At 42.4% G+C, this 25,002-nt stretch overlaps 1 protein-coding gene across 1 annotated transcript in view; it reads left to right on the top strand.

Annotated features, from left to right (window-relative positions):
- Positions 1–24,694, top strand: part of LOC141166323 (G-protein coupled receptor 54-like) — a 384,390-nt gene extending 359,696 nt beyond the window's left edge. The window contains exons 4-5 of the mRNA XM_073652897.1: positions 9,593–9,831; positions 23,409–24,694. Coding sequence (XP_073508998.1) covers positions 9,593–9,831; positions 23,409–23,765 — 596 coding nt within the window. The 3' untranslated portion in view covers positions 23,766–24,694. The remainder of the gene's footprint in view (positions 1–9,592; positions 9,832–23,408) is intronic.
- The last annotated feature ends 308 nt before the right edge of the window (positions 24,695–25,002 follow it).

The following is a 25,002-nucleotide window of genomic DNA, read 5'->3' as shown; positions in this document are numbered from 1 at the left end:
TGCAATGTGCAGTAATTGTGACACAAACAGAGTTCTTAAATTTAGCATAAAGCAGAGCTGAGAAAGCTAACCCTGCCAAAACCAGGCTCTGTATATACATAGTCTATAGACAATGAGCTGCTTATCACAGGAGGGGCGGAGTCAGACTAGTGCTTATGATTCGAGGCCAGTTAGTCACAGCAATGATAATGAACTAATGATAAAATCTTCATTGTAAGCAAACAACAATGCACAGCTTGATAAGTGACACAAATTAAAATCTGTGTTTTAACCCATACCTAAAGCTGTCCTCAGATTACATAGCAAAAACCTGCTGACATATACCCTTTAAATTGTTTTCCTTTAAAGAAAAACTCCCATCAAAATTTTTATGCTTTTAATATATTGCAATTAGTGGATTCATTAAGTGGATCTTCTGGCTGCAGATAATACAGCCTACCAGTCTTAATGAACAACTATCTTTCACCTCTTTTCTCTAGATGAGTGGAAATTTAGGGACATTAAGTTGAGGGTAAGCCACGGTTGAGTGGGGGCGCCAACTTCGCAGGTCCCTAGGGTACCAACCTCCGCCCCAGGCAGGGAGTGCTTAAGTTTGAGATGGTAACAGGATCAGAGTAGCGCCCCATTCCCACCTCCACTCCTATCCCTTCAATTAATTTCTCCCTTTCTTTCTCCTCATATATTCATCTGCTCATGTGGAAGGTCTGTCGGGATGACACATGCAAAATAGTAGATGGCTATTTATTCAAATAAATTTTTTTTCAAATTAATATTTGACTAATGCAAAGAATATGCATATTTCTCCTGTTTCTGTCGAATGCCATGAATGCCCTTCTGTGTACTGGCTGATCTTTATTGAATCCTGTCAGTAATCCTATTCATTTGTGTGGATTCCGTTACAATGAAACTGTACTTTTCTCAGTGGTACTGCTCGGATGGGGAGGATAATGACCTCCTAATCCTTAATATATGAGTGGACCTCTGTTTCACTATTCTTTATTGATGCTGAAACAGATTGTGTATTGGGGAATACTAGCTCTCACTGTGACAATCTTTTGTTATGGAGCATTACCTAATTCCTCATGAATAAGACCATTGATGCATTATACGTTACCATGGCACGGGCGTACTCATGCCTTGTCAATCCACTGTTTATCAGGGACCATCTATGATTGTTTGTTGGTACTGTCTGGTACCTAACAACTATGTGATAACTGTTGGGGAACACTAGATATTTAATGGATCAACATGAGCGACATGTTCACGCTGAACTTTCCTCCTGTTTGTCATCTAACTCTTTCTTCAACAACCAACAATCTGGCTTCCGTCCCTACCATTCCACCGAAACTGCCCTTACCAAAATTTCTAATGACTTACTTACAGCCAAAGCTAACAGACAATTCTCTATACTCCTCCTTCTAGACCTGTCCTCTGCCTTTGACACAGTTGACCACTGCCTCCTACTACAGATTCTCTCTTCATTTGGTGTCAAAGATCTTGCCCTATCCTGGATCTCCTCATACCTTTCCAACTGCACTTTTAGTGTCTCCCACTCCCACACTACTTCCTCATCCCGCCCTCTCTCTGTTGGAGTCCCTCAAGGCTCTGTCCTAGGACCCCTACTCTTCTCCATCTATACCCTTGGCCTGGACAGCTCATAAAGTCCCATGGTTTCCAGTACCACCTGTACGCTGATAACACCCAGATCTCAATCTACTAAACTGCTTGTGCATGCCCTCATCATCTCCCGCCTAGACTACTACAACATCCTCCGCTGTGGCCTACCTGCTAACACTCTCGCACCTCTCCAGTCTGTCCTTAACTCTGCTGCCCGACTAGTTCATCTCTCTCCTTGCTACTCCTCTGCTACCACCCTTTGCAAATCTCTTCACTGGCTCCCAATTGCCCAGCGTATTTTGTTCAAACTACTAACACTGACCTACAAAGCCATCCATAACCTTTCTCCTCTGTACATCTCTGAACTAATCTCCCCATATATTCCCTCACGTAATCCTCCCAAGACCTCCTTCTCTCCTCCACACTTATTCGTTCCTCATGCAATCGCCTCCAAGATTTCTCCCGAATATCCCCCATCCTCTGGAATTCTGTGCCTCAACATGTCCGACTATCCGCCACATTCGGATCCTTCAGATGGAACCTGAAAACCCATCTCTTCAAGAAAGCTTACAACTTGCAATGACCACGCTGCCACATCACTACCACCACCAGAGCTGCTGCAACCCCTCACCTACTGTCTCCTTCCTCATCCTGTAGCATGTAAGCCCACAAGGGCAGGGTCCTCTTCCCCCTGTACCAGTCTATCATTGTTAGTTCATTTACTGTAAGTGATATCTGTATTTGGTATGTAACCCCTTCTTACATACAGCGCCATGGAATCAATAAATAAATAATAATAATAAATAATAATAATGGATCCAACAACCGCATGTATTAATGAATGGAGCTACTCCATACATTGATGCACTGGTTATAATGTGTATGGTATAGCTCATGACAAACAGTGTGAATGTTCAACAGCCATATGCATTGAATATGAAAGGAGGTTGTAACAGGCATTGAGTTCAGCATAATAAGATAATGGAATCAAATATACCTCTTGGAAAGGTGGTCAGTTTTATCTATATATTAGCTCAACAAAAAGAAGTGGGATATCTCCAAATTGACCTGTGCCCCAGAGGTCTACTGGGAAGCAACAGGAGGAGTTCTGGTATCGCCTGTACACCATACACCAAATCTGTATGTTCGTCTATGCACATTGTCCTTTTGGTTTTGTGTGATCTATCTATTTTTAACAGAAACAAAATAAAAGTTATTTTTAACCCTTATTGCTACTTAAATTAATTTATTTTTGTGTTACCACCTTATTTGCTATTATATTTAAGTATAAACAGGTAGTCTTATTTTCCCGGATGAGTCTTCCTCCTCTTCAGCTTCTAACCCAGCTGCTCTGCTCCAGCACCCTGCCAGGGATTATAGCAGAGATGACTCATGCAGGGGAAAGAGACTTCCTGTTTCTACATAGAGTTTAGAAGAATTCCGCTAATCTGTTTTTAATCACGTGATGTCATAGACCTAATGGAAAAGATAAGAATTAACTGGCTTCTTTAAACACTAAATTTACGCCGTATGTCATGTCCCTGAGTTTGATGCATGCTCCGGTGCTGAGCATCTTTCCCTGTACATGACACTAGTGGATCAGTGCTCCACCTGCAACTGTTAACCAGTTAAATCCCGCTGTCAATCTCTGTGAGCGCGATTTAACATGTGCTGGCCAGAGGCAAGTCATTTTGGCCACCCATCAGTGCCCCTGTCACGTGATCGCGGGGCGTCGATGGGTTGTCATGACAGCCAGGGGTCTGCAGAAGACCCCTTTTCCTGTCATTACGATACTCCTGTGAATACCGGCTCATGGCCAGCGTTCATAGGAGATCATGATTTCTGCTATAGATAGCACTTCAGAAGCATGGCTATGTATATAATAAGAGATTGGATGATTGCAGCTTCAAGTTTCCTAAATGGACTAACAAATGCAGTGAAAAGTGAAAAGGAAAAGGTTTTAAAAATATGAAAAAAATAAAAAAACACAAAAGTTCAAATCATCCCCCTTTTGCCCCAATGAAAATAAAACAATAAAAATACACATATTTGGCATCTCTGCGTTCAGAAATGTCTGATCTATCAAAATATAGATTAAATTAATTAGATCAGTAAACATCGGAATGAGAAAAAAATTGAAACGCCAGAATTATGTTTTTTGGCCGCCATAACATTGCAATAAAATGCAATAAGAGGCGATCAAAACATCGTATTTACCCCAAAATGGTATCAATGAAAACATCAGCTCAGGGTGTAAAAATAAGTCATTACTCAGCCCCAGATTCCGAAAAATGGAAACTCTCCGGGTCTCAGAAAATGGCGACAAAAGCAAAAACTTTTTTTCATACAAATTTCGGAATTTTTTTTCCACCACTTAAAAAATAAACTATACATGTTTAGCATCTGCATACTCATACTGGCCTGGGGAATTACATTACCATATAGTGAACGTGGTACTAAAAAACTCAAAAAACAATTGTGGAATTGCACTTCTTTGGTAATTTCACTACACTTGGAATTTTTTTTTCCATTTTCCAGTGTACTATATGGTAAAATTAATGGTGTCATTCAAAAGTACAACTCATCCTGCAAAAAACAAGCCCTCATACAGCTATATTGCCAAAAAATATATAAAAAAAGTTATGGCTCTTGGAAGAAGGGGAGAAAAAATGAAAATTTAAAAACGAAAAATAGCCATGGCGTTAAGGGGTTAATTTTGCTCACCTGGCAAACTAATTATCGCAGATGTTTGAGATTGATTTCAGTAGCCAAAGAGCCCTGAGACACAATACCATCCATGAGTTTATTTGGAAAACAAAAAATTATATGTTTATGACATTTATATCCAATTTGCATAATAATTTGGAACGTGATATAGATAAAGATTCACTGTAAGGGCATGTGCACATGTTAACTATTTGGTGCACACATTTCTGCATAAAAAAACACTCGTTTTTGCTTGCATGTTTTATGCTTTTTTATACATTTTTTCCTGTTCAAAACACTCCAAAAATGCTGGAAATTGTCTTTTCAGAGAGGAGGAAAACTAGAACTAGTGCCACCTATAGGAAGTAGCAATCCTAAAAGTCAATATCGACTCTCTAAGGAGTCTTGTCACATGATTTAGGATAAAAGCCAGAACCAGAATCTCAAGTCATGTGACAAGGCTCGAGAGTCGATATTGACTTTTAGCATTGCTACTTCCTATTGGTGGCAATAGAGTTCTTGACCTCTTCCTCTCTGAAGAGACAATTTGCATATTTCCCAGAGGAGCATTGCGGCTTAAACGTCTCCTCACCTTGACACGCTTAACATGTCACGCTCCGCAAGGAGAAAAGTTAACCTTTGGATCCCAAAAATGCTGGAAAAATTGACATGCTGTAGATTTGAAAATGATTCAAATTTGCAAGGAAAAAATTAGCACCATGTTTCCATGTTTCAGAAATCAGTTTTTTCTTTCACTTTGCTAAAACAGTAAAATCCTGAGGTTTTCATAGCAAAAACATACCGAAACAATGTTGCAAAAACGCGATGGATGGACATACCCTTAAGGCTACATTCCCATGCTGAGTATTTGGTGAGTTTTTGATGTTGCAGATTTTCTGCCCCATTTTTGCACCCATTGAGTAAAATAGGTTACTTACAATTTTTCGTAAAATACACAGCGTAAAAAACTCACCACAAACTCATCGTGGGAACTAGTGATGAGCGAGGCATTTTAGTTACAGCTGCCGCGGCTGCATGTGTTGCATCATGTTAGACAGCTGTGACACATGCAGGGATTGCCTGACAAACATGGGCCTGTGAGCCGAGGGGGCTCGGTGCCAGCCCAGGCACTGCCCCCCCACCCGTCATTGCAAGTAATGATGAAAGAGGGATCGTCAGCTAATGCTTCCTCCTCCATCATTCTTGTTCGGCGTCTGACGTTTCAGCACAGCGGGCGCGATAGCGTCACTACATGGTGCCCGCTGCGCTGAGATGTGCGGGTGCTTCAGAGCGCTCGCTGCAGAGACCGGAGCAGTGAGGGAACGAGAAGGAGAGGTGAGCATTGTATTTTTTTCTTTTTTAAATTGTGGTGGCCATAATATTGTATGGAGGACTATGAAAGTGAATTATACTGCATGGAGGACTATGGGAAATGCATTATACTGTATATAGGACTATAGGAAGTACATTGCACTGTATGGAGGACTGTGGGAAGTGCATTATACTGCAGGGAGGACTATGAGAAGTGCATTATGCTGTATATAGGACTTTAGGGAGTGCATTATACTGTATGGAGGACTATGGGAAGTGCATTATACTCTATGGAGAACTATGGGGGTGTATTATACTGTATGGAGGACTATGGGGAATGCATTATGCTGTATGGAGGATTATGGGAAGGGCATCGCTAAGTTGTTGCCTCTTGCAGCACTGCTGCATCTGTAGGCCTCTTCCTGTGGCTTTAGGGGAGCTTGGCCGGTCTTTACAGGACTTTAACCCTGCTGTGTCCTGCAGAGATTAGGTTCCCCTATCCCATGCCAGCAGGCTCTTTCTTTCGCAGATCCTCTCACCACTCCTCGCACGAACGTTGGTTCCTAGTCTGTTTGTACAGTTAGTGTCCAGTTTATACTTTGTGTTTGTTTCTCCTGCTTTTGACCCAGCCCATGTACCCATCCTGTCTGACCTCTCCATTCCTAACTTCGGCCATGCATCCTGAACCTGTGCTGCCTGCCACGACCTTTGATTGTCTGACCATGTCTTTGTCTTTGTCCCCTGTACTGCATATCTGTGCCTCTGAACCTCTGGTCAGTTGCTGCAGTCCCATGGACCGTCCTGGAGTGGTACCTGGTGTCTACCAGCGGCCCAGCCTATCCTCACCATCAGAGGCTCTAGTGAAGACACCTAGTCACTCTCCTCCAGGGTACGCCTGGCCCGTGGCGCAGTGGGTCCACACCCTCTCCTGTTCAATTCACCCATCAGAGTAACATGTGAGGTTAATCATACTGTGTGGAGGGCTGTGTGGGAGCCATTATATTGTTTATAGAGCTAGTGGGGTCCATTATACAGTGTGGTGAAGTGGGGGGCCATTATACTGTATGTAGGTCTATTATACTGCATGGAGGCCTGTATGAGGGTCACAGTTGGGGGATTATACTTTGTTCGGGTCACCATACTTTCCCGGGGGAGCTGAGATAGGGTAAAGTAGGGTCATCATACTGTGTGTGTGGAGGGTACTGTGGAGGAAGTCACTGTGGAGGTATCATATAGTGTTTGTGTGGCACTTTTGTTGGCATCATACTTTATGGGTGCAATTTAAGTGGAATCTAGGGCTTCAGTAGGAGGAATGTTACGCTGTAGAGGCGGCAAAGTTGTAAGATGTGCTCTTCTGTGACCCCGCCGAATATATACGTATATTTTTTTTTTCTTGGGGGAGGGCCCAATTAGAACTTCTGCTATGGGGCCCATGGTTTCTATGTACATTCCTGCTTGTAGTTTATAATCATATTTTTCTTGTTGCAATGGAAATCAACTCTCTATTCACTGACTTCTGACTTTATGGTGGGCTTGTGCATATATGCTGGAGGCAACTCTCCATACACTGACTTCTGACCTTATGGTGGGCTTGTGCATATATGCTGGAGCCAACTCTCCATACACTGACTTCTGACCTTATGGTGGGCTTGTGCATATGCAGTGGGTAAGGAAAGTATTCAGACCCCTCTAAATTTTTCACTCTTTGTTTCATTGCAGCCATTTGGTAAATTCTAAAAAGTTAATTTTTTTTCTCATTAAAGTATACTCTGCACCCCATCTTGACTGAAAAAAAGCAGAAATGTAGAAATTTTTGCAAATTTATTAAAAAAGAAAAACTGAAATATCACATGGTCATAAGTATTCAGACCCTTTGCTTAGACACTAATATTTAAGTCACATGCTGTCCACTTCCTTGTGATCCTCCTTGAGATGGTTCTACTCCTTCATTGGAGTCCAGCTGTGTTTAATTAAAATGATTTAATTAGACTTGATTTGGAAAGGCATACACCTGTCTATATAAGACCTCACAACTCACAGTGCATTTCAGACCAAATAAGAATCATGAGCTCAAAGGAACTGCCCAAGAAGCTCAGAGACAGAATTGTGGCAAGGCACAGATCTGGCCAAGGTTACAAAAGAATTTCTGCATTACTCAAGGTTCCTAAGAGCACAGTGGCCTCCATAATCCTTAAATGGAAGAAGTTTGGAAGCACCAGAAGTCTTCCTAGACTTGGCCATCCAGCCAAACTGAGCAATCATGGGAGAAGAGCCTTGGTGAGAGAGGTAAAGAAGAACCCCAAGATCACTGTGGCTGAGCACCAGAGATGCAGTAGGGAGATGGGAGAAAGTTCCACAAAGTCAACTATCACTGCAGCCCTCCGCCAGTCAGGCCTTTATGGCAAAGTGGCCCGAGGGAAGCCTCTCCTCAGTGCAAGACATATGAAAGCCCGCATAGAGTTTGCTCAAAAACACATGAAGGACTCCCAGACTATGAGAAATAAGATTCTCTGGTCTGATGAGACAAAGATAGAACTTTTGGTGATAATTCTAAGCGGTATGTGTAGAGAAAACCAGGCACTGCTCATCACCTGCCCAATACAATCCCAACAGTGAAACATGGTGGTGGCAGCATTATGCTATGGGGGTGCTTTTCAGCCACAGGGACAGGACAACTGGTTGCAATTGAAGGAAACATGAATGCGGCCAAGTACAGAGATATCCTGGATGAAAACCTCTTCCAGAGTGTTCTGAACCTCAGACTTGGCCGAAGGTTCACCTTCCAACAAGACAATGACCCTAAGCACACAGCTAAAATAACAAAGGAGTGGCTTCAGAACAGCTGTTTCCATTCTTGACTGGCCAAGCCAGAGCCCTGACCTAAACCCAATTGAGCATCTCTGGAGAGACCTGAAAATGGCTGTCCACCAACGTTCACCATCCAACCTGACGGAACTGGAGAGGATCTGCAAGGAATGGCAGAGGATTCCCAAATCCAGGTGTGAAAATCTTGTTGCATCATTCCCAAGAAGACTCATGGCTGTACTAGCTCAAAAGGGTGCTTCTACTCAATAGTGAGCAAAGGGTCTGAATACTTATGACCATGTGATACTTCAGTTTTTCTTTTTTAATAAATTTGCAAAAATGTCTACATTTCTGTTTTTTTTCAGTCAACATGGGGTGCAGAGTGTACTTTAATGAGGAAAAAAATAAACTTTTTAGAATTTACCAAATGGCTGCAATGAAAAAAGAGTGAAAAATTTAAAGGGGTCTGAATACTTTCTGTACCCACTGTATATTGAGAAGCCAACTCTCCATACACTGACTTCTGATCTTTTGCTGGGCTTGTGCATATATGCAGGAGCCAAATTGAATATACAGAGCTGCAGGTAGGCATTGTCCAATTTAAGACCACAAATGGACATTAAACTCTGTCACTGTTATCTCATCCTAATGTTTGTTGTTAGCCGTCTCTCTGCATTTCCGCTTCTTTTAATAAATAAATAAGCTTGTCCATAATGAATTACTGTGGATATTGTTTTCAAGGAAAAAGAACAAATTTTAACTAACCAACAAAGCAAACTGCTTGCTAATGGAATCATTTGTCTAAATTAAAGGAAAATGCGATGCTGTCAGACACTTAATGGGAATTCAGTAACCATGGTGACATGAAGTGTTGAAATAAGGATGTTTTAAGTGCATTAGAATAGGATGTTAAGTAGGTCTGTCTAAATCTATAGCCCATTGTTAATGCTTAGTAGTTGTATGTGAAATATGTGTAAAGTGTAAAGCTCTCAATAGGGATTGTATGTACTTGTGCAACGATAGAATTCATTGTCAACCTTCAAGGGAAGATACTACACATAAAGAAATTAGTTGCTGTCACATCGTAAAAACTGTAATTTGCATCCTGTAACTTGATTTCCCATCGTGTCTAACATTTATCAATTATTTACAGGTTCCATTGTACTATCCATACCTTGTGCAATGTACCAAAAGCTGAGTACTGGATACTGGTATGGACCACAGACCTACTGCATAGAAGCCTTTCCAACAGCTGCACATCAAAAAGCCTTTATTCTATATACATTTCTGGCAGTATACTTCTTACCGCTGTTAACAATTTGTGTATGCTATGCTTTCATGCTGAAAAGGATGAGTAGACCTGTTGTTGAGCCCATTGACAACAACTATCAGGTAATGCAAGGGTGCATGGCTAAAGAAAGAACTGATATTGATGTTAATCATCCACAAGTATGGCATATTCTGCCTTAATTTTATAAAATGTACTGTCCACTCAGACTGTTATTATGTATAATATATTCACTTATATAACTCAAAATAGAGATCCCTCTTGTTTGATTACTTATAATGGCTACATGAAATAAACTCACGTCTATGTTAAATATAAGGGAGCTGTGACATGCAGAAGTAGTGCTGTTGCTTCAAAAGCATCCAGCAACTGTTACAAATTACACCAGCACAGGAGACAGGAAGTGTTATGCTTCAGAAGCATACAGCAACTAGAAGGGGTTAACACAATCACAGGAGACAGGGAGTGTTTTAGCAGATCCCCAGGGGGATTGTGGGAAACTTGTTATTGTAGTCTGGCTGAAGCCGAAGAGAAAGGTGGTGTGTTATCTGGATCTGACAGAAGGCAGCTGAACAGGATTCAGATCAGGAGAGAAATTAAACACAGGTCAGATAAACTCCCTGAACTAACAGTGCAGAGTATTATCAGTCAGGAAGATAAGGACTAGAAGGAATCGTGTCACTGGGATCATCTCCCTCATCAAACCCTCCCCCCCTCCATCTCCATGCAGGATAAAGAATGCTGTGTACTATTGTGTCCTTGTGAAGGAAAAGCCTTTGTTTATGTTTGCATAGAAGTGTGCTGCTAAGTGATCTAATGTATGCTGAATTATGCTACTGAAGAGACTGTAATACTGTGCCTTGTGAAGAAACTACTGTATTGTTACTGGAGCCGGTTGCTTAAGAAGCTCAGACGACTGTACTGTAATGAAGATTGTTGCTGTAGTATCCCTGAATTGCACTGGCCGTGCTTCAGATTAAATTCCACTGTTAAACTGTTGAAAAAGACTCTTGTCAGATGTGTCTGGTTAGCAATTGAATCTATCGTGTGCCTGAGAGAAGCTACAGCCTATGGTCGCCCTGAGTAACGGTTCCCTCAGGATTCCTAAGAATTCATGAAACCCGTCTCGCCCTATCTGAACCTAGCGGCGTGCGTGTAACATTGGTGGCCCGTACGGGGAATCCTGAGCGGGAATTAGCGTGTAGAGGGAGAAGAGGAAAAGTGTCTGGAAAAACACAACAGCACAGCACCTCAATTCAACTCTGCTACACAAGTTAAAGGGGACCAGCCCTAAAGAAAACTCACCAGCAGCAATGGATGTGGAAATACAAATGGACAGAATTAGTGAGCTGCTTCTTCAGTTAACCTGTGAAGAATTGAGAACAGTAGCAGAACATATAAAGATGTCAGAAGAACAGATTTCTAAAGCACACAACTGCAGGCAACTGTTAGCTGCCATTAATGCAAAAATGGATGAGCTGGGGAGAAAGAAAATGAAGACGTCATGGGGACGTTCCTCCATGAGCTAACACAGTTTCTAACGAGGTGGAAGTTCGAGGATGGAGTGGTAGCACCAATTACCAAAAGTGGGAATCTCCGTACGTAGACAGAACTACAGGAATTGAAAGAACAATTCAAAGCCCTTACAACAGCCCTGCAGGAATCGACCAAAACCTCTGAACAGGTGACAGACTCAGACAGAACCTTTATCCTGCTCATGTTAGATAAATCAGGAAGACAGTCCTCTCTAACACTACAAATCACCATAAGGAAAGAATTCAAGATCCTGGGACAGATTGGAGAGTGTGAGCAGAAAGAGAAACTGTCTTATATGAACTTGTTGCACCAGATCAATGCAGGCTTACAGAAAGGCTACCAGCCAGATGAGATCGTTGAGGGGGAGGTGAAAGCGATCAACTCAGCTGCAACAGCTGAAGATGATTTTAAAAGGGCACTATAAAGAAGAGAGTACTTCAGAATTGTTCCACCGACTCATTAACCTCTCACAGAAAAATAATGAATCACCCCAAAGTTTCTTGTTCAGAGCAATTGAACTGAAGGATAGACTGAGAGATCATTGGGAGCGGGGTTAATCAGCAAAGACATCAAGTTGCAGCGGAAACAGTACCTAGAAGATTCTGGTATTCTGGACGAAGTCCTAATTGAAAAACTGAATGAGGCAGCTAGTTTGGAGTCAGAGAGCTAACTGAAGTTAAAGAAAGGCTCTGCTCCTAAAATCACCAAAATGAGTCAGCTGAAATTGGAGACCCCCCGGTAGCCAGTCTGAAGATCATCATGGAGACCCTCCAGTGCCACCTCCGAGAGGGAACCTTAAATTACCAACAAAAGAGAGGACCACCAGCGCTGACTGAGAGGAAGTAATAGGAGAACTGCGAGATGAGCTGATTGAGGTGAAAAAGTTGATTTGTTCCAGGCCAGAACCTGTATCCCTCAGACCCAGGAGTGGGTTCCAAAACAGAAGATACCCGGCTTGTGAAGCGTGCTGTTCATCAAATCAGAGTATGGTGTATGTACACTGTCTAAGATGTGGTGAGGAAGGACAATATGCCAAGGAATGCCAATGGTCACAGTCGTTTGGGTGAAAAGACAGGAGGTTGCCAGTGCAGGGCGACCGGTAACCGCGACACGGAGGAGGCCCCAGAAGCAAATCCAAATCTCACCAAACCCCAGAACGGCTCATGAGGTAAAACGGCTGCTTCAGTACTATCCCCAAGTGTGTTCCCGTCTACAACAGCTGCAAGAGAGACAGGGGCATCAGTTACTTAATGCCCAGTGCAGAGGTAAAACGATGTACTCCTGGGAGGAGGATACCTTGGTCAGTAAAGATAGCCTCATCTGATTAATTGTTGAAAGGTGCTTTATATAGTGCCAGCTAGATGCACTCCTGGTAAAAGCACTGTGGTACACAGGAGCCCAAGTGAGCCTTTTAAATGAAGAATGGAGAAGGTGCTACCTGCCACATACTTGCCTTCGGTCGCTAAAAGAACTCTTAGGACCAGTGGAACTCCACGGCAAAGCTGTCAACCAGACCGAAATCCCTTTCATAGACTGGGTGGAAGTGAATTTCCAAATGAGGGCCACGAAGAACAGCAACACCATTGAGTTTTTGGTACCTTTTCTCGTGACCAGTGATCAGAACGTGGCAGAGGATCCTATCCTGGGTTATAATGTAATCAGTGAGGTCATCACGAAACACAAGTCAGGGACGCTGGTGGTGGATGCAATTGCCACATCACTTGACATACCCAATGCCGTGGTGGAAGATGTGATTCATAGAGTAAAGAAAGCACAGAATACAATGAACCTAAAAGAAGTCAAGGTAGGCTGGCGCCCAACCATCATCCCTGCAAACCAAATGGTGAGGGTGAGGTGTAGAGTCTGGGTAGAACTGGGAAGAAAAGTCCAGAAAAGACTGTACGTGCTTAAAGACTCTTCAGAACTTCTGGAAGGCTTAGTTCAAGGTGAGACTGTGCTTACAATTCCTACTGGTGGGTTTGCTCGAGTGACAGTACCAGTGATGAATACTACGAAACATGAAATTAGACTGGATCCAAAGACTGTGTTAGGTCACATTGAAACCATTAAAATGGTATATCCAGCCAGTGTGAGACCCGCCCAGGGGTCTACTGTGAATTCAGTCTCCCCACCAAAGAACAGGAGTTGCCCAGGGGAGGAAATTGCATGACCCACATCAGCGTCCTGGGATCCCCCAGTATCCCTGGAACACTTGTGTGCTGAAGATATAGCGATAGCAAAACAGATGCTGAGAAAAGAGTGTCATGCATTCTCTAAAGATGACTCTGATATAGGCTGTATCCCATCGTTGCAGTTCAAAATCAATTTCAAAGACACGCCCCCAGTAACCAGAAGTTACATGTCTGTGCCGAAACCCTTACACTGTGAAGTGAAAGAGTATTTACAAGATCTAATCAACAAAGGTTGGGTCCAAAAGTCGAAGTCGTCTTATTCCTCTCCTATTGTTTGTGTTAGGAAGGACGGTACGTTGAGACTCTGCTGTTATTACCGGGAACTAAACCGAAAGTCAGTACCTGATCGGAATCCGATACCAAAGATTCAAGATATGCTGGATAGCCTATCAGGAAGTACCTGGTTCCCTGTCCTCGATCAGGGTAAAGCATACCATCAAGGGTTTGCTGAAGAGTCCAGTAGACCCTTGACAGCATTCATCACTTCAGAGGAGCATGGAGACCTGTTTGGAGGGATTGAGGGACGATATCTGCCAGCCGTACTTGAATGACAATGTGGTACACAGCAAAACCTTCGGGGAGCATGTTGAACACGTGAGGACCATATTACAGCGGTACAACAACACGGAGTTAAGTTGACCCCAAAGAAGTGTGAACTGTTCAAAAGGCAAGTCCAATTTCTAGGGAAAATTGTGTCCGGAGAAGGCTATACCATGGACCCAGCAGAAATCGCTCCAGTACTGGCCTTTAAAAACAAGCGTCCCTCTACTGTCTGGGAGTTGAGGCAGATATTAGGATTCCTCTCCTACTATCGTACTTTCGTTCGGAACTTCTCCAGAATTGCCGCCTCGCTATACCTCCTCTTGGGGGGGACGACAGAGTCAACAACATCAAAGGAGAAAAAGAAGAATGCGGGTAGGACCGGGCTTAAAAGAAACAACGCAGTTTCGTCCCAACAGCCCATTCTCTGGACAGCAGACCACCAGGAGGTATTGGAAGAACTAGTAGACTACCTGGTAAAACCACCCATCTTGGGATATCCTGATTTCAACTTACCATTTGTCCTTCATAGTGAACCTTCTCAAGTTGGACTGGGAGCTGCCCTGTATCAGCATCAAGATTGGAAAATGAGAGTCATCGGTTACGGTTCTAGAATGTTGACAGACGCAGAGAATAATTGCCATCTACATTCTGGAAAAATGGAGTTCCTGGCATTGAAATGGGCTATCTGTGAACGATTTAGAGATTATCTCTACTACAGCCAAACTTGGAGGAAGTCAGTCTGGAAGCAATTGAGAGCACTACCTAAGCAGTGCAAGCGCATCAAGAGGAAGACACACCATTGTGGTGTCCATTGACGGTGGAAACCACCATAAAAGCGAGAGAACAAGATCACCCCCTGTCCATTCAACAACTACGAAAATGAAAGATCCGTAGAGCACAACGGGAAGATCAGATAATTGGTAGAATACAACTTTATGTGGACCAAAATCGGTTTCCAAGTAAACGGGAGAGAGATAATGAGTCACCAGCAGTATCTGTTTTAGTTAATGAATGGACGAAGCTCCAAAACCGGCAGTTCATACTACCCAGAGTATTCCCTAGGTTGGTCTTCAAAGAACTCCATGAAAACATGGGACACCTGGGAGTGGAAAGGACAATCAACTTGATCCGTGAACGTTTCTTCTGGTCGTACATGCAGAGAGATATTGAGAGGTACGTGACCAGGGAGTGTGGGTGTCTGAAAGATAAACGTCCCAACACATCAACCCGGGCACCTATGGGCAACATCCAAAGTACGTATCCATTTGAGATGGTCTCAATAGACTTTCTAGATCTCGAGATGTGCAAGGGTAGTTACGAATGCATATTGGTGGTGATGGACTATTTTACTCAATTTGCCCAAGCATATGCCATCGCCCAAAAAGCTGGTTGAACAGCGGCAGAGAAGATCTTCAATGATTTTGCTTTGAGGTTTTGGGTTTTCTATGAGGTTACACCACGATTAAGGAAGAGAATTTGAGAACCAACTCTATGCCAAGCTAGGAAAGTGCTGTAGAATTCAAAGATACTACACAACCCCTATCACCCAGAGGGTAATGGACAAGTGGAACGTTTTAACTGGACATTATTGTCGATGTTGCGCACTTTAACAGCTGACAAGAAGAAAGACTGGAAGAGTTCTCTGTCAAAAGTGGCACATGCCTATATCTGTACAAAGAGCCATGCAATGGGTTACTCACCCTTTTTCCTATTGTATGGACGATCGCCAAGACTGCCAATCGACATCATGTTCGATACTCTGGTGGCAGACTTACAGAACGTATCCGGAGTACATTCGGAAATGGAAGGAACGGATGGCAGAGGCATAGCATCCAAAGTGGTTACGCAAGGACAGAGCAAGAGTAAGGAGTACTATGATCGAAAATGTTATGGAGCAGAATTGGCACCGGGAAGCCGGGTGCTATTCAAGAACGTACGTGAGAAAGGTGGTCCAGGAAAACTATTGGGAAGACAAGGTGTATGTGGTCATAAAGAGGAAAGCCTATGACAGTCCAGTGTATGAAATCCGATTGGAAAGAGGGGACAAGAAAAACAGAATAGTCCATCAGAATTTATTACTAACCTGTGATTATCTCCCACCACAACAAGACTTCCCAGAAGCAGACCGACATTGACCAAGATCGACTAAGAGACCACCACAGATTGAAGCTCCGGTGGTGGATAGTGACCTTGAAAGTTCCGATGAAGAAGAGCACACCATTGTATTTCTCGGACCGGCAAGGAGACGGATGTACCATCCTCAGGAGAGTGAACTAAGTCCCGAAGCTTCAAAGTTTGTATCAAGGAGTACAGATGAAGTCCAATCCAGATCTAATGATCGAACACCAGGCACTGGAGAGACCGATCGACACTCAGGAGAAGGGGAATTACCAGACCGTGTGGAAGCAGGCGATTCCAGAGAAGTACAGGAACTTACAGAGGCAGTTCCAAGAGCATCTGAGGAAGCACAGTAAATGAGTGTGGTGAAGAAACTCCTGTGACTGAAGAGCCCGTTGTCTCTGAGGAACAACCCACCCGGAGGATGTCGACTCGAGACGTGAGGAGGCCCATGATGCTGACGTATGAGACACTTGGTGAACCGAGTCAAGTGCCAAGGACTGTCGACTGGAAGCAGGTATCTCTGCCTACGGACCATGCAGGATAAAGAATTCTGTGTACTATTGTGTCCTGGTGAAGGAAAAGCCTGTGGTTGTGTATGCATAAAAGTGTGCTGCGAAGAGATCTAATCTATGCTGAATTATGCTACTGAAGAGACTGTAATACTGTGCCTTGTGAAGAAACTACTGTATTGTTACTGGAGCCAGTTGCTCAAGAAACTCATACTGTACTGTAATGAAGATTGTTGCTGTAATATCTCTGAATTGCACTGGCCTTGCTTCAGATTAAATTCCACTGTTAAACTGTTGAAAAAGACTCTTGTCAGATGTGTCTGGTCAGCAATTGAATCTAACGTGTGCCTGAGAGGAGCTGAAGCCTATGGTCACCCTGAGTAACGGTTCCCCCAGGATTCCAAAGAATTCATGAAACCCGTCTCGTCCTATCTGAACCTAGCGGCGTGCGTGTAATAGAGCTATATCCATAAAAGCCAAGGGTGGGACATGATCGTCAGAACAATGCTACAAAAGGAGTATTATCTACTGTTCTTACACATTCTCATATGAAAATGTCTTGTAGCTCCATACACATCACATTGTAAAATAGTAACTCATGATTAGAGATGAGTGAGTCAATTTGCAGGATCCTGGTTCTGCAGCCACATTAGTAGTCCATGACTGATGGACCCATGGAGGAGATAGAGAAATTTTGTTCTCCATCTTCTTCTTACATCTTCTCCTTACAGTGTGCTCCAATTCTCTCATATGAGAGAAACAGATTACACTATTCTTAAACTCTGATCAACCTCTAATCAGAGTTTGATCAGTCTCGTTTGCAGTGCTCGTAGCACTCGATGACTTCTAGTCAAGCTCACTGGGATTGGCGTGTGTTCCACACATGCTTTCCCAGGGCATAGTCCGGAAGTCACCTTTTCATCAACGAGTGACCATCAAACGACTCATGCACCACCTTCTCCCAGAACAATGATTAGATCCCCTCGCAACTAGACAATGGTTACCACATTATATTTAAAGAGGATGTCCCCCTCCCTTTGTTAACGCCCCTTTAGAAAAAGCGCTGGCTAAATGGCGGCGTCCGGGTCATCTCTACACATGTGGATCAACTCAATAGTAAGTTCTCTTGACCTTTAGGATTAGTTATGGTAATATAGACTAATGCCATGAAGATTGCACTAAGCATCAAATATTAGGCTCGTCTATATGACACACTTTTGCTTACCTGGCTAAAAACCACATACTAGCCTGTGACAGTGGATCTAATTTTAGGTGTTACATTTGGTATTCAGCAAAAGTGTTAACAATCACACTATTCACTTTATTTATGTTATATTACACTCTATCTGCTAATACGTAGACTGCATATCATATGTACAATTGGAGTAAAGAAACTCTCATCATACTAATACACTTCATTGTGTTTATAGGATACTTTTTTACACCTATATTCCATCGGAGTATCTAACTACACTGTGTTCCAAATTATTATGCAAATAATATTTTCTCAGATTTTCCCAAATTACCTATATGAATTGCAGTCATTGTAATTTTCCAGTCAAATAACTATTAGAGTACAATTGAAAGGTTTTTGTACAAACTGCCTATGATAACAGTATATTTTTAAAAAAATAAAAAACTCAAACTGCACTCAAAATGCATGTTCCAAATTATTATGCACAGCAGAGTTTTCAACCTTTTCATTTGAATAAAGAACAAAAAAATGGTCATTTTTGAAATTATAAGCATTAGCAGGTTATTACAAACTGAAATCAAACAGTTTTCAACTCAAAACTTTAATCTAGGTGATGTTACATTTGCACATAGGACCCCTTGTTCGAAAGGAGCTTCTGAACTCTCTCATTCATTGAATTTGTCAGGTTTTGGATGGTTTCTGCTTTAATTGTTTTGCATGAGGACAGAATACCCTCCCAGAGCTGTTGCTTAGATGTGAACTGCCTCCCGCCATCATAGACACTCCTTTTGATGATGCTCCAGAGGTTCTCAATGGGGTTGAGGTCAGGGGAGCATGGGTGCCACACCATAAGTTTGTCCCCTTTTATGCCCATAGCAGCCAGAGATGCAGATGTGTTATGTGCAGCATGAGACGGGGCATTATCATGCATGAAATGATCTCGATGGTCCAGATGGATGGAGTGGAGGATGGCTGGTTGATGGACACCCCATGCAAACACGGCTACGGCGCCAACAAGGAGGAGGTGGAGTAATGTTTTGGGCTGGAATCATGGGGAGAGAGATTGTCGGCCCTTTTAGGATCCCTGAAGGGGTAAAGATGAACTCCATAATGTATGTTGAGTTTCTCAAACAGCACTTCCTTCCATGGTTCAAGAAGAAGAACCGTGCATTCTGCAGCAAGATCATTTTCATGCATGATAATGCCCCGTCTCATGCTGCACATAACACATCTGCATCTCTGGCTGCTATGGGCATAAAAGGGGACGAACTTATGGTGTGGCACCCATGCTCCCCTGACCTCAACCCCATTGAGAACCTCTGGAGCATCATCAAAAGGAGTGTCTATGATGGCGGGAGGCAGTTCACATCTAAGCAACAGCTCTGGGAGGGTATTCTGTCCTCATGCAAAACAATTAAAGCAGAAACCATCCAAAGCCTGACAAATTCAATGAATGAGAGAGTTCAGAAGCTCCTTTCGAACAAGGGGTCCTATGTGCAAATGTAACATCACCTAGAATAAAGTTTTGAGTTGAAAACTGTTTGATTTCAGTTTGTAATAACCTGCTAATGCTTATAATTTCAAAAATGACCATTTTTTTGTTCTTTATTAAAATGAAAAGGTTGAAAACTCTGCTGTGCATAATAATTTGGAACATGCATTTTGAGTGCAGTTTGAGTTTTTTATTTTTTAAAAAATATACTGTTATCATAGGCAGTTTGTACAAAAACCTTTCAATTGTACTCTAATAGTTATTTGACTGGAAAATTACAATGACTGCAATTCATATAGGTAATTTGGGAAAATCTGAGAAAATATTATTTGCATAATAATTTGGAACACAGTGTATGTGTAGAAATTAATCGTTTCTTACCAGAAACAATTGTTGTTAACCAATACTTCACCTGAGGTCTTTCAGGTTACAATAGGCATTTATTGATTCATATGTGGATTGTTTTATGGTTTCTCCCTGCTATTTTATATGCTAAAAATGGTTTTAATTTATCTTTGAATAAAATCAACATTTTTAATATTTTTTAAGCATTTATCTCTTTATTAACCCCGGTAATACTATAATCTGGGGCTGTGAGATTATGTTCATAGAAATACATAATGTATTTCTATGGTCCCTGCATACTGAGGTGAAGAAAAATATATTTTTGTTCCTATAAAAGTAGTAAAAATAATAGGCAATTACAAAATTGTGTTGTTTTTTTACTGTGAGTCTCCTGGTCTAAAACCCACAACTTTAACTTTATAGGCAGGAGCCTAAGCTGTTAAGCTACAAGCTCTAGCGATGTCATGTGGAAAATTTAGTGTTCTTTATCTGTATTGCAGACTGACTCCACAGGCAGATTATACTAATAGAAATACACTGCTATGCACAATGTATCTTTCTGTATTCTAGAGAGAGAATGCGAGATTTTTTCATCCTATAAAATGAGTAAAAATAATAATGAAAAACAATTGAAAATGGAAAAAAATAATGTCATTTTTAATGAGTTTTTAAAAATAAATAAATAAACATCACAAATCAGCAAATAACATGGACATATTTGTTGTCCCTGTAATCGTAACGACCCGCACAACACAGGGATCAGATTATTTATGGAGATCGGTAAATTACGTAAAAAGAATGGCTTGATTGATATTTTTTCTCTATTAAACCCATAAAAAATTTAATCAAACAGTAATTCTGGGGCCGTGTTCACACATAGTGTAAATGCTGCGTTCTTTCTGCTGCTTTTTTTCTGCAGGTGTCCACACCACACGATGCAATAACTATCTTCTCTGATTATTGCGTGCTTGCTGCGTTTCTTTTATTATGCGTTTTCCCCTATTTGATGCAATTTTTGTGCAGATATGAAGCAGAGTTTTTAACACTTTTTTTTAATAATACAGAAAAGCTTTGATTCTGAGCTTAAAATTGCAATTTTTTTCATGCGTTTTTTTCAGATGTAGCCTATAGAGAAAAAATTCACCAAAACCCCATAGTTCAGCAGCGTCTTTAGACGTACCAAGGGCAGAGATTTCATGAAAACACATCCACTTTGCTTTAAAATTTAGACCTTGTTCACATGTAGCGTAAATGCTGTATATTTTCTGCTGCTTAAACACATAAAAAACGCGGCTTCACATCTGCACTAAAAACACATGAAATAAGGTGGAGAAGATTGTTATTGTGTTGGTTGGTAGGGACATCTGTAGTAGACAAAAAGCACAGTATTTCTGCAACATGTGAACACGGCCTTACAGACACAAAGCCAAATGTGGTATAGTGAAGCTACATAAAGATGAGAAAGTTCTGGCTGCTACAACTGTGAATGAAAGAGCAAAATATAAATCAATAGGTCCCAACTAGAAATGAGCAGGATGCACAGATGATGTCGCGCTGTTCTGGCTGATCAAAAGCTGCTCCGGGGGCGCTGGAAAGGAAGAGATTCGCAGCCTCCCATCAAGCTTCCAGGTAGCACTGACCTGCACGTTGGACCAGAGACCCGTGAATCCATCTGCTCATCTCTAGTCCCAACTGTCCTGGATACAGCGGACAGTCCCAGATTTGGGTCTACGCCCTGCAGTCTTGGGCGTCTGCTGAATATCCCTCACTACCATCGCCAGATGGTAAATGGACGTGGATTGGGGTGTGGCCAGGGGCATGGCCAAAATGTGCCACGGCACTCATGATCTGTACCTCCTTTTGATCTTCAAAAGATAGGATGTATGCCCGCCACCTCTGCAGTCTATCAGCTGTGGGCAATCTTGAAGGTAATAAAGCTAGCAAGCGTTGCTCTGAAGCTAGCCGGATTGCTGAATTTGGCCAGCTTCTGCGCACCTGTGCTCCTTTAATGCTGCAAAGGCAATTCTTGTAGCATCAGAGAGCACATACTGTAGTTCAGGCCAGCTGTCCGGGAAGCAGGAAGCCAGGAGGCTAGTGAATGGTGCGCTGAAAGCCTAACTTTTACACCTTTAATACTTTGGCTCCCCCACTGAAGTTTAATGAAAAATTGGCATTGCTGGCATCCTCACCTTGGATGTATCCTCCTTACTGCTCTGTGTCCACATTATCTTGCCTGTACTTCCATTCCACGTATACCATATTACAGTATGTGCATTGAGAGACAAACAACACCAGAACTCTCAATGTCTGCGGTGCCTGCGATCTCTAAACAAAATTTCTCAACAAAAAATTTCTGCCCTGCACTGACTTGCAATGCTACACTGGGTAATAACCTAAGGCCACCATGTGTGGTGCTGGGTCTGTGACTCTCTACCTTTCCCTTTCGGCCAGCAAACTGAAAACAAAATTCTGTTACTTAAAGTTAAACTTTCAGCAGGTTTTTGCTATGTAATCTGAGGACAGCATGAGGTAGGAGTTAAAACACTTAATTCAATGATGTGTCACTTATCAGGCTGTGTGCTGTTGTTTACTTACAATGAAGGTTTTATCACTAGTACATTATCATTGCCCTGACTAGCTGATGTGCGCCAAGTCATCCGACTGTGCCCCCTCCTGTGATAAGCAGCTCACTGTCAAAAGTCAATGTTAATACAGAGCCTGGTGGGGGTGGGGTTAGCTTTCTCAGCTCTGCTGCATTCTACATCTAAGAACTCTGATTGTGTCAGAACTGCTGCACCCAATAAACTAAGTGATACGTCATTGGAATCAGGGTCAATTTTCCTCTATTATGCTGTTCTCAGATATAGTATCAAAAACCTGGTGACAGATTCCCTGTAAAGAGCATCTAAGTGTAAGCTTTCAACAAGCATTGCAGGTGCAGAATACTAATGGTTTGTAATATGCACATTGTTAGGATTCAGTTCTGATAGCTGGATCAAAAGGTCGATACTTGTTATGTGAGTGATTTACTGTGGTGCTGTGTCACTTTTCATGGGCAAGCCATGTAGCAGGGAAGTTAAGGAGTCTGAAGTCAAAAGCCAGGAGGGTACGTCAAGGACAAAGGGATAAGATAAATGGATAGTCAGAGGTCAGGTCAAGTCCGGAGTCAGGTAAATAAGGTCAGAGTGAGTCAAAGGCAAAAGGGGTAGTACAAACGAGTAGTCAAAAGTCAAATCCAAGGTCCAGCAACAAAGATCAGAAAATCAGAACACAGAGCACAGAGCAAACACACCATTGATTAAGGCTACAACTGACAATGGTCTGACCCCACAGACCAATCCAGATTGGACAGCTGGGTTGTCATTCACAATTCGTACAGCCCAGCACACCCCTGCCTCAGATTGAATGACTGGTCTGTCACTCTCAATACTGACAGCCCAGAATACCCTTGATCCTATAGGGCAGCAGAGTTATCACTCACAGCGTCCTTAGGACACCGTGAGTGGTGGAATCGTGACATTTACATATTTGCAGTCACATTCCGAGTAGATTTTCATACACTTCTCTAAATGTTCTGCTGCTAGCTCAAAGTTTTTCTTGGCATGTAAAACTCTTGTTTTAGTCACCTGACTGCTGCAGGCAATCAAATGTCTCAGCAGTCCTGTGATGGAAGAATGCTGACATCATGCCTATATTGTTTAACTGTTTCTCATTAAAGTACTGAAAATTTTTCGTTTTTTTCCTTTAGGTTCAGCTTTTGGCAGAGAGATCTGAAGCAGTTCGAGCAAAGATATCCAAGATGGTGGTGGTGATAGTTCTTCTCTTTACCATCTGTTGGGGACCTATTCAGCTATTTATTTTGTTTCAAGCCTTTGATTCAAATTTTCAGAAAAGCTATGAAACCTACAAGCTGAAAATTTTTGCACACTGTATGTGTTACTCTAATTCCTCTGTCAATCCTATTGTGTATGCATTCATGGGGGCTAACTTCAGAAAGTCTTTTAAGAAAGCATTTCCCTTCATATTCAAGCCAAAGGTTGAGGTTGAGTGCATCACAGGAGCTGCGAGGAATGCTGAAATGCACGTCATGTCATCAGGAACCTGAACAATGGAATAGTCAATTCTTAAAAATTGCAAAAGGCACTGTGTTCTTGCGGTAGCTAAAGATTGAGGGGGGAGATTTTCTGACTTTGCTTAGACGCCAGTCTGAAATTCAATTCCATTGAAATAAGATGATCAAATTTATTAGAAAGTGCATACCACTTAATAAACTTGTGCATCTTTGGATGACTTTGTGCCAGACATTGAAATCCATCCCTATATATAAGTATAAGTAGAGACAGATTCTAAAATTTAGGAACATTTCTGCTGTAAATTATAGTAAATTTGTTAGCTCATGGTTAACCATATCATGTTCCACTAAAGTCTGCCCGCTTTTCTTGCCACCTTTGAAAAGTGTTCATAAGGATAAATGTTGCAAATTGCAGCACAAAAAATGCCAATTTTTTTTACTTCTTGAACGACAAAATACTGGCTCCAAGCTCTCGATAATTTCCTCCTATCGTATTTGATGTTATTGCTGTTTATTTTGTTTGAGGAGTTAAGAGTGATATCTGCATATCATATGAGGAAAGCTGAACTAATATATTAATTTGCAAACATACCATTGCTTAGCTCTGCACATGAGTATATGTGTGCTTTACACCTCTGTATAGGGATGGATGGCAAATGTCTATTTATATGTGACGCGCCCCCTGGGCCATGTTGTTAGGGATACCCGGAGCCGGATCAGATGGGGGTTGTAGTCTCCGAGTGGCTGTGACCCGGTCCGTGCCCAGGGTGTCAAACTCAGTGTGTGGCAGTCCTTATAGATGTTACTAGATGTTCTTTTGTGTCGACTACGCCACCCGTTGAATTGTGGTCAATACGGCCGCCGCTGCAGCAGGGTCCACTGAGGCTGATGATGTGAGTGCAGCTTAGGTAGTATAACCCCCAACGGGAGGGGTATAGCCTCAGGGGGTCAGCCGTGGAGGATGGTGGTTGTGAAGGTGCAGCAAGGAGACTCAGAGGCATAAAATGCAGTTCCAGGGTTTTACTTACTGGTGTTGCTCGGGTCACTGTGTACAGCAGTGACCACCCAAGCCGTGCTGCGTCCACCAGGTCCTGGACTCGGTCAACTCCCAGGCAACTCCGGAGTGTGGTCCTGAGCTCCTTTCTGTCTCTCCCTTCTTCTGGCCGTTCCCACCAGGGATCCACCTAAGTCCGGCTCCCTCGGGCCTCTTGTTGGTCAAGCCTCCTCTGGGCTCCCTGACCCTATTCTTGGTCTGCCTTCCGGGTGGATT

This window comes from Phyllobates terribilis, unplaced genomic scaffold, assembly GCF_046119375.1.
Source record: "Phyllobates terribilis strain yellow unplaced genomic scaffold, ASM4611937v1 Scaffold_1__5_contigs__length_1240528914, whole genome shotgun sequence".
NCBI classification, from domain to species: Eukaryota; Metazoa; Chordata; class Amphibia; order Anura; family Dendrobatidae; genus Phyllobates; species Phyllobates terribilis.
Note: the sequence above shows the minus strand (reverse complement) of the source record. Positions and strands in the feature narration are given on the sequence as shown.